Genomic DNA, 10,666 nt, shown 5'->3' on the forward strand with positions numbered 1-10,666 from the left:
GTGTGTGTGTGTGTGTGTGTGTGTGTGTGTGTGTGTGTGTGTGTGTGTGAGAGAGAGAGAGAGAGAGAGAGAGAGAGAGAGAGAGAGAGAGAGGGGTTTGAAGGCGTGACCTCGTCATTAAGAGAAGTAAGAAGTTCCTGGTTTGAAGTGAAGACGAACTGAAGCAGCATTAAACCATCAGAGCTCTGAGATGAAACACACTTTGCTCTGCTTCATCTTCCTCAGTGAGTAAATTCTCTTCTTATTTCTGTCACTTTCTCTGTTCTAAGTCTTATTTGTCTCCATTTTATTTTCATTTATAATTCGTTTTGCGACTCACTTCTTCATTTCTTTGTTCTCGCTCATAATTATTGTTTTCTGTGGTTAAACATAGTGTGAAGTTTGGATATGAGTGGAATTTAAATGTTTCCACAAAATCTTTTTTGCACTTTGCAAATTATTTTTAGTTTCCCAACAGTTTGATCCCCAGAAATTTCTACTTTTTTCTTGTACATGGAATCTATAATCAAATACTTTTCCTCTACTCTTCTATGAGAGACAAACTTATAATAGTAGAGCTGATGAAACAAACACTCTGTTTCATTTCTTCTCTTAATGAGCTGAAGAGCAACAAAGTGAGCGGTGACAACGTGAGAACTGGATGTTTAGCAGCGCGACTAAAATGTTCATTTCACATACAAATATGGAAATAGCTGCTGCTGCTGCTGATGATGATGATGATGATGATGTCATCAAAGATAAAAAAAGTCAAATTTCATTTTTGTATCTTTTTCACAACCTTAAACTCTGAATCTTCCACATCAGATGCTTTGTGTTTGTGTATAAAACAGGAAGTTTGCTGTTTGCAACTAAAAACAGAAAAGTGAAGTTAACTGAACTTCTGTGATCAGTTCAAATTCATAATCATCTGTCACATTTAATCTATAGTAAGATTGTAACTAATGATTGTTCATCCTTTCAGCAGCACTTCAGGATGGAAACACTGGTTTGGTCAAAGCACAAACTCTCCCTCACAGAGCAGAGGAAGGAGGAAACATCGCAGTTAAATGCAACTTTTATTTCCCTGGAAGCAGGAAACTCTTCTGTAAGGAAAAATGTGAAAATGGAAACATTCTTGTTGAAACATCTGATGATGCAGCTCAGAACGGCAGATACAGCATTAAATATGAAAAAACAGACACTCTGTCATATTCTCTGTATGTGAGCATCACACAGCTGAAACAGTCTGACTCAGGATGGTACAGGTGCTCTTTGGACAGAACTTTGGTTCGAGATGGAAACGATGATTTTGAGCTGATTGTCACAGAAGGTGAGTTTCTGCTAACAGTCGTGTTTGTCTTTGAAGGTGTGACAGAAGCTTCACGTCTCAAAAGCAGCTACTTTTCCTTCAAATCACCTACAGATGTTATATTTATCTGAAACATCAAGTTTCATCAGTTCTGCTGTCAAACAGCCCATAACCACGTCAGTCACATGCAGATATATAAACTGCTTCAAGTGGTCTTATTATGACTCTGATGGTTTCATTGTTCACAGCTTCAACCACTTCAACACCAAACGGGACTCTGAGACCTTTTTCAGCTTCAGTGTTTCTCTCATCAGCCTCCACACCACCAACAGCACAGAGTTTAAGCTCAACTTCAGGAAGCTCCACACCTTCATCGGCCTCCTCTGGAAGTTCAGGTACGTTATAGATTTTTATATGTATGCAGATTTATATGTGATCCATTAATGAGTGAACTATCTAGTAGTGACACACTGTGAGATGTGGAAGAAGAACATTTCTAAAATGTAAACTTCTTTCCTCGGTGTTGATGTACATGTAGAATGACAATAAATCGCTTTTCTATTCTGAATAAAAGATAAAAATGTGTTGAAACGAATTAAAGTAGAAAAATATTGGCATGATAGTAGAATTAAAGTCAAAACTGTCAAATGTATGTAGCATGTGTTTGATTGTAAACTGATCATTGCAGTGAGTTCAGTAAAAAGCACAACAGCTAAAGAAATAAGTTTCCACCACAGCAGGTCAGCAGCTGAGAGAGGACATGGCTGACTTCCTCAGAGCAGCACTGCATGACATCTGTGCTAGATGACAGATATAGACTGTGATTAGTCACTGTTTGGTTTCAGAGCTTTTTCACAAGTGTCAGTGTAACAGACACAGACAGAGGAAAGCATTGTGGGAGCTGTAGTTGTTACTGAGTGAAGCAGAATAGGGAGCTGCTCACGTTTTAGCAGAAAGTACAACAGCAGGTAGTCAATACAGAAAACTTGGTTAAAGTATAAATACTTTCTGTGCTTCATTAAATAATTTCATGCAGAAGGAAATTGATTTTTTCTGATTTGTTTTTCTGTCATGATTGATAAGCAGTTTGTCACATAAATGCCTGAGTAACTGTGTTCAGTCCAAAAACACATGTTATACTGTATGTTTACTGCTAAATGAACCGGCTTTGCTCCACATGTTTACACTGCGAGTAAAAAACCTTTCTCTGTTAAACTCCTGCAGATGTGCTGATTTATGTGCGTCTTATTGTGGTCATTATCATCAGCGCCTTTTTAGCAACTTCGTTGATTTTCTACATGATGAGGAGGACAGCTAAACCCAAAGGTGAGGCTACAGGAAACACGCACGATGGTGTTTTTAACTCTTTACTTGCCCTGTGTGTCCTGCTGTCTCTCCTGCCACATTTTTTTGTACAGCTGACTCCCATCAGCAATTACAAGGCAGAGAAAGGTGAGCTCTGGTGCCAGAGAGCCATGTTGGTGGGTGCAGCTAGTGAGCTGTGTTTGGTGATTGTTTGCTCCTGCTCGGTGGAGAGGAGTGTTTGGTGACTAATCCTTTTTTTTAATCTACTTTTTCAGTTCACTGACTGATGCCTGAGTTTTGGTTTGCTTCTTTAAATGGTGATAGCGGCTTAACCATGTCTTTTAGTTCAGTTACTAACAGAAGCATTAATAAAACTCTTTAGTTTAACCATTTTGCCTCCCTGTCTCCTTTTTTCGACCCAGACACTTTTTATCACTTTCCCTCATCCCCTGGACCTTTTTAGGGAAATATAACAAAGAGTCGTCCCATTAAACCCTTTAAAAACTTAAACATAGTAAAATTTAGAAATACATATCATAGGGAACTGGTTTCTGTCCAGAAAATATTAATGTCCTGACAACATAAGTAACACAAGGAAAATGACAATTAAAAGCCTGAAATGAGCTTCCAACTGTGGCTCAAATATTCTCAAATTCAGTCTGTCAGAACTTCTAAAATCATGCAGTTTGTTTACTGGGAAAATAACATTTTCGTCACATTATGAACACAAAATTCAAATAGAACACATAAATTACATCAAATGTTTAAACTGAGAACATGTACCATTTTCAGAAAACTATTAGCTCATTCTGAATTTGATGGCGCACCATAACGTCCCCTCATCTTTTAACAACAGTCTGGAAACATCTGGAGACCGAGGGGACTGAGGAGACTAGCTGTTAGGAATGTCGTCCTGTTCTTGTCTGTTAGAGGTTTCGAGCTGCTCAGCAGTCCTGAGTCTTCTCTGTCATGTTTTTGGTTTCATGATGCTCCAAATATTTTGAGCTGGTCAAAGGTCTGGACTCCAGGCCGTGAAGCCAGGCTGGTGTAGTAGATACAGAATGCAGTTTAATATTGTGTTGATGAAATATACCTATATATAAGACCTTCCCTTAAAAAGACGTCTGGATGGGAGTACACCTTCCAGCATTGATGGTGCCTTTTTTCAGGTGTTGAAGCTTCCAATTCCACAGATACTGATGAAGCCCCGTACCATCAGAGATGCAGGCTTTTGACCTGAGCACTGATAATAAACGGAACAGTCTTTCTCTTTAGTCCAGCAGATGCAACATCCAAGAGAATTTCAGCTTTTAATTGATCTCACTACAGAACAGTTTTCCACTTTGCTTCAGTCAATGAAAATTGATCTTTAGCTGAGAGAAGACTCCTTTACTTCTTTGAAACTTCACCTCTTTAAGATGCTCTTTTTATACCGAGTTACTGACCTGTTACGAAAGAGTTATTCTTCCAGCTGTTTGGGTTTAGCAATGCTTATTGTTCCAGCCTCCTGTTGCCCCCATGCAAACTTTTGTGAGGCATTTTTTCTGACATTAAATTCAAAATGAGCTACTGTGTTTCATGACATTATAAAAAAAAGCCTCATTTGATTGATTTTTTTTTATTTTCTAATGAATAAAATATCAGTTTAAGAGGTTTGGGAATCATTGCATTGTTTTTATTTATATTTAACACATGACCAACATTCTTGATATTATTTTTAAAAACTAAATTGAAAATAACATTGGCCGTCCGACTGCGGTCTGGAGTGTGGAGCCTTCCTGCTGCTGCAGAGTCGGGGTGGTCTGCCTCCCCCCACCGCAGGGAAAAGGGAAACACCACCTGGGACGGGGTGCAGTTCCCCCCTCCAGGGGCGGGGGCACCTAGACCCGGTTTGTAGAGTATGCTTGGGGAGTGTAATCGTGTGTACAACGTCTCTTTATGTCTGTCTCCACGTTGGTTGAGTGTGGAGTGAGTGCATATGAGAGCATGAGGGTGGGAATGGATGTTTGTATCTGTGTGTGCCTGTATGTCTGTGTCTATATGTCAGGTTGGGTGTCAGGCGCCACCTCTCTGGGGACATCTCAGGCCCTCCAAGGTTTGGAGGCCTATCTCCCCCTACCACCACTTCCCCTGCCAGTGGCGGACTCCCTCAGACATCGGTGCGTTGGTGGTTCTTTGTGTCCGGGGATGGGCGTCCAGGTACACACCGGCTCACTCCTTGGCGGCCGCTTATCGGGGCCTGGAGCCTGGGGCTCGCTCGGGCCACTTCGGAGGTGGGGTGCCCCCGGCCTCTCGGCCTGGGGCTCGGTCACTCAGGCGCAGCTGGCTGCCGGCGGAGCTCACGGGCGCATCACTGCAACTCCCCCTGGCTTCTGCTCCGCGGCTGCTGAGTGAGCCCTCATCTGGGACTCTCCTCAGCTCTTTCTGGGACAGTGGCGCAGCTGCCCCTCTGTTGGTCTTCCTTGGTCTCTTGTGTTCTGGGGGCCTCTGGATGTCTGGAGTTTTGATCTCCTCCACACCTGCTTCATGCCCTGGAGGACGGGGCTGTGGCCCCCCCACACCCTCTAGCAGATTATTACATGAAGGAACCTTTTAAAAAACAAAAAACAAGCGCGTCCATGCTCACAGCTGTACACACGGGTGATCACACCCACAAACTACACCCTTTTTGGCTCCTACCTCAAAGCACACTGTGTTCTGTTGATCTTATGTGCTGCACAATAATGTTTAACATTTAGTATTTACTGTCATATTCCCATATATCATTGTGATGTTGTTTATTCTATTACTCTTGTTCTCTTCTGCTTGTTTTCTTTTTTCTTTCTCAGCAGGTGATCCAGGTGATTGATATATGCATTTTTTTTCTCTGCCCGTTCTGTTGGTTTTTGTCTTTTGCCCTTCTCCCCCGTCCCTCTTCTCAGCTGTTTCCCTTTCCCTCTTTCTTTCTCCCCTTCTTTCCCCCAGTCAAGTCTGTCCCGTATTCAGTAAGTGAAAATAAAATAAACAATAAAAGGTGAATCAAATGGACCATTACGGCAAGGCTGGGATGGTCAGTTTGGTAAAGTAAATCCGTTGGGCATCTTTCTTTGCCTTTAGACAACAATTCTGAAATTCTGATGGCAAAAGAGCCAAACGGGACAGGCCAAAAAAAAAGAAGAAAAAAAAAAAAAGAAAATAACATTTAAAACTGAGTCTATCCAGTCTAATCAGTCTACCCTTCCCTCTTTGTCAACACCATCAGTTCTTCATTTGGGAATAAGAACAATGACTGGTTAAAAGAAATTTTCATTATTGATAGGCAGGCTCCTTTTTCTTTAGTATTAATGCCTCGTTGGTCCTCTTTGCCTGATCCTTTCAGATCTACAGATGTAGTTCCACTGGTTAAAGACTGATGTTTATCTTCTTATCTGCATGTTTTTCAGGACCTCCTGTGGAATCTGAGCGTGCTGACATCACACAGGTGAGTTTTAGGAACTGTGAGACAGCTGAGCTTCATCACAGCTTGAGTTGTATCAATCAGCTGGTTTGTTCCTTCTGCAGGGCAACAACATATATATAGAGATCAGAGAGGGGGACAGACAGAGCAGTTCACCTCCTGCAGACGTGTCCTCAACAGATGCTGCACCAAAAACCTCCAGCCAGATGGAGATGAAAACAATAGACCTCTACAGCCTCTCCACCTCTTCTCACAACAAAGTAAGTAAAACTGTGGTCTGATTTTAAGCTCTGAGGTCAGAAATTAGGATCTAGATCACAGTTTGTGCATTAAAGTAATTTATCATTGATAGATATTTTATGCGATTGCTAGTATTAATGCTTAAAAATGCTGCTTTTTAGTTTTTGTTTGTTTTTTTGCATTTAACAGAAATTGCATTTTTTTTGGTTCATTCTTGTTTCATTAACAAGCTGATAGCAAATGTTTTTTAAGATTTCATACATAAATATTTCTTGTACACATATTTTATCTTCTCTCAGAGTTTATCTGTATGAATTTTTATTCATTTACATCATATTTTGAGAGACTGAAGTTTGATTCCTTTAGGACTGAAGATGACATGAATGCAGTTGATTATACTGAAGTGGATTTCTCCCACTATCGTGCCACCAACAGCGCCCCCTGTGGTAATGCAATATATGTTTGTACTTCGTCCCCAGGTACATGCCAGCTCTGCCGACCACACCGCAGATGCTTCACCTCCTCATATGTCCAAAAACATCAGTAGTGATGCTGCTGATGAAAGCTCGGTGGCTAACAGATGAACAGAATCCATACAACAGTATATTTTTCTGTTTATGACCATCTGTCTGTCAAACAATTACACTGAAAGTTGTTTTTATTACAGCTACTTTTAGTTTAGTTTAACAGATGGCATGATGGTATGACTGGCAGGCTGCTCCTGGAGCACGATCCTTAAATGTAGTCAGCAAAAAGGCTCCAGGTGGCTAACTTCATCTATTTTATTTTAGTGTGTATTTTACCAAACCAATGGAACTCAGATTAACTGCTGTGTCACCTGTTACTGTTGTCATCAGTCAGACTGAAACAAACAATAAAAAGACAGAAAAAAATTCTAATGTAAAAAAATGTTTTTTAATACCTACACTTGTTAATATTTAACTTTTCAGCATAACAGCGCTGAAGTTTCAGTTGAGACTGGATGAAGGTCTGAAGTGTCTCCTTTTATTTGTTCTCTAAATAGTGTCAGAAACGTTGATGTAGCATAAATATGGAGAGAAGGTTTGCAAATATGTACGATATGATCCACAACCGTAAAGTAAGATTTACAAGTGTACACAATGATTGGTGTGTAACTTTGAGGACTCACAAGTATGATTTGTTTAGTGCATGTTTTGTACAATCAGTGTACAAAACATGTACAGTGTTCCCTCGTTTATTATAGATGTAAATATTTTCTGTATAGATGTAAGGCTGTAAAACCCCTCACTACACACTTTATACACTTTTCTCAGACAGGCATGAACATTTTCACATTTTCTCTTGTTTATACACTCTCAAGGCTCAAACCTTCATAGAAAAATAAGGGGTGTGAGTGTGGGGACCGGTGATAAATGGGTCAGGAATGGAATGAAAAGGAAACCAGACAGAGGTGTTCAGTATGTAAAATAGTTTTATTACAAATAATCTTAACTTAAAGAGCCGGCAAAGCCGTTTTTTACCAGTAATGCCAAAAAACAAAGGAAGTAGTCGCAGCAACAAAGGAAAAAAACTACCAAACAAATAAAGGCGACGCTTCCCGCTTCTCACACTTCTTACTTAACTCCTCGCCACGGGGAGACACCTGTGGGGCCCACAAGCCTGTAACTGCTCACCACGGGCAAAGGAGCCTTTCCAACACCTAGAAGAAATTGTGTAGAGCAACAGGGGAAAAACCAATTCACACACAGGTCATCCCCAACTTATATAACCTCAGAGGTGATTACTGACTGGGCCCAGATGGTAAACGAGGCCAGTGAACAGCAGCTGTGTCCTGGGGAGAGAGAAGGGTGAGAGAGACAGAGGCGTAGGAGTGGCAAGAGAGAAGGAGGCGGAGAGAGCAGGCAAACACCCCACCCACACTGTAACATGTACAACATGTTGTACAATGAAACCAAAGGCACATTTGTTGGGGAGAAAACTTACAAACAACAGTACAGCACACAGTCACACCGATCGAAGATTTATGTAAATATGACAAGCTGAATGGATTCTTTACTGTACAGGAGACATGGCACGAGATTGATGGACAATGGCCTACAGCCAATCAGCACGCAGAACACAATGCGCTGTAAATAAAACAAAACAAAACAAAAAAGCATGCAAATTTGCACACAAAAAAGAAATCTGCGAAACAGCTAGGCCGCGAAAGGTGCACCGCGATTTAGCGAGGGACTACTGTACATGGATTCTCCTTTAGTCAAAAAGCCACAGTCTGCAAGTAGCTGAAAGAAAATGACGCTCACTTAATATTACACAGGATTATATATGGAATTGTGCTTCTGATTGGTAAAAACTGTCAGGGAGAGGCTGTGTTTGCTTGTTTTCTCCCACAGTTACTGGTTTCTGTGGTTAAACATAGTGTGAAGTTTGGAAATGAGTGGAATTTAAATATTTCCACAAACTTGTTTCTTGCAGTTTGCAAATTATTTTGAGATTCAAACCAGTTTGGTCCCCAGAAATATTTTCCTACTTTTTATTGTACATTGAATCTGTAATCAAATATTTTTTTATTTTTCCTCTACTCTTCTTTGAATGACAAACTTATAATAGTAGAGCTGATGAAACAAACACTGTGTTTTATTTCTTCTTTTAATGAGCTGAAGAGCAACAGCACAGTGAGCGGTGACAAACTTAAAGCTTTGGATGTTTTGCAGTCCTACCACTAAAACGCACATTTCACATGCAAACATAAACACAGCTGTCACATTTAATCTATAGTAAGATTGTAACTAACAATTCTTCCTCCTTTCAGCAGCACTTCAGGATGGAAACACTGGTTTGGTCAAAGCACAAACTCTCACCCACAGAGCAGAGGAAGGAGGAAACATCGCAGTTACATGACTCTGAGACCTTTTTCAGCTTCAGTGTTTCTCTCATCAGCCTCCACACCACCAACAACACAGAGTTTAAGCTCAACTTCAGGAAGCTCCACACCTTCATCAGCCTCCTCTGGAAGTTCAGGTACGTTATAGATTTTTATATGTATGCAGATTTATATGTGATGAAGATCCATCAATGCGTGAACTATCTAGTACTGACACACTGTGAGATGTGGAAGAAGAACATTTCTGAAATGTAAACTTCTTTCCTCGGTGTTGATGTACATGTAGAATGACAATAAATGGCTACTCTATTCTGAGTAAAAGATAAAAATGTGTTGAAATAAATGAAAATACAAAAATATTGCAATCAAAGTAGAATTAAAGTCAAAACTGTCAAATGTATGTAACATGTGTTTGATTGTAAACTGATCATTGCAGTGAGTTCAGTAAAAAGCACAACAGCTAAATAAATAAGTTTCCACCACAGCAGGTCAGCAGCTGAGAGAGGACATGGCTGACTTCCTCAGAGCAGCACTGCATGAGATCTGTGCTAGATGACAGATATAGACTGTGATTAGTTGCTGTTTGGTTTCAGAGCTTTTTCACAAGTGTCAGTGTAACAGACACAGACAGAGGAAAGATTATAAATACTATAACTATAAATACTTTCTATGCTTCAGAGTAACTACTTCATTATTTTATTTTTTATTTTTTGCCTATCCCGTTCAGCACTGTAGCAATCAGAATTATTGTCTGAATCCCTGTCTGGTGCCCCTCAGGAGACAGAAGCTGAAGGATATTTGGTCCTTTGTTCTGACACAGGCTGTTGGGGAATTATATATTTTAACCAGTTTATGAAAGAGTTTCCAAAACCACATTTTTGTAAAGCTGCAAATAAAAATTTCCAGTTAACTCTGCCAAATGCTTTTTCTGCATCTAGAGACAATATTGTGATTTCAGTGTTTTTATTGCATGATTAGTCTATTGAATTAAGTAATCTACATGTATTTGTTGATGAGTGCCTGCCTGAAACTGGTTTGGTCAGAATGAATTAAGAGAAGGGTTATTTTCTCTAAGCTTTGCAGATTATTTTGAGGTCTACATGAATCAGGGATACTGAACGATAGCTTGAGGGAAATAAAGGGTTTTTGCAGGAGATTAATGTTGGCAGAATTCATATTTGGTGGAAGTCTGGCATTTTCCTTAATTTCTTGGAACATTCTGTGGAATACAGGTGCCAGAATTGTCCAGAATTCTTTGTAGAATTCTGCTGGAAAGCCGTCTGGACCTGGAGCCTTATTATTGGGCATACTTATCAGAGCTTCCTGGAGTTCGCCTGGCGTCAGTGGCGAATCCAGTGCTATTGCTCGACTGTCTAGTAATTTTTGAAGGGTTACATTATCAAGAAACTGATCAATTTCATTTTTAGACGGGTTTATTTGTGGTTAGTATGAAGTTTCATAGAAATCCCTAAAATTGTTGTTTATTCTTTTAGTCAAAATGCCCGGGCTGTTTTTTTGTCCCAGTACAGCC

At 40.1% G+C, this 10,666-nt stretch overlaps 1 protein-coding gene across 3 annotated transcripts; it reads left to right on the top strand.

Moving 5' to 3' along the window:
• Nucleotides 1-114: 114 nt before the first annotated feature.
• On the top strand, nucleotides 115-7,531 carry LOC309696766 (uncharacterized protein). 3 transcript variants are annotated; one of them, XM_082518150.1, is made up of 7 exons: nucleotides 115-224; nucleotides 962-1,309; nucleotides 1,537-1,683; nucleotides 2,513-2,614; nucleotides 6,016-6,053; nucleotides 6,134-6,289; nucleotides 6,749-7,531. In XM_082518150.1, the coding sequence occupies exons 1-7, from the start codon at nucleotides 191-193 to the stop codon at nucleotides 6,851-6,853; spliced, it is 930 nt and encodes a 309-aa protein (XP_082374276.1). In that variant the 5' UTR covers nucleotides 115-190; the 3' UTR covers nucleotides 6,854-7,531. The 3 variants fall into 3 exon arrangements, with proteins under 3 accessions (XP_082374276.1, XP_082374277.1, XP_082374278.1); XM_082518151.1 differs by having other exon boundaries at nucleotides 965-1,309; XM_082518152.1 differs by lacking the exon at nucleotides 6,749-7,531 and adding an exon at nucleotides 6,636-6,702.
• The last annotated feature ends 3,135 nt before the right edge of the window (nucleotides 7,532-10,666 follow it).

The sequence above is a fragment of the Aulonocara stuartgranti genome, assembly GCF_965226115.1.
Source record: "Aulonocara stuartgranti genome assembly, chromosome: 20".
Taxonomy (NCBI): domain Eukaryota; kingdom Metazoa; phylum Chordata; class Actinopteri; order Cichliformes; family Cichlidae; genus Aulonocara; species Aulonocara stuartgranti.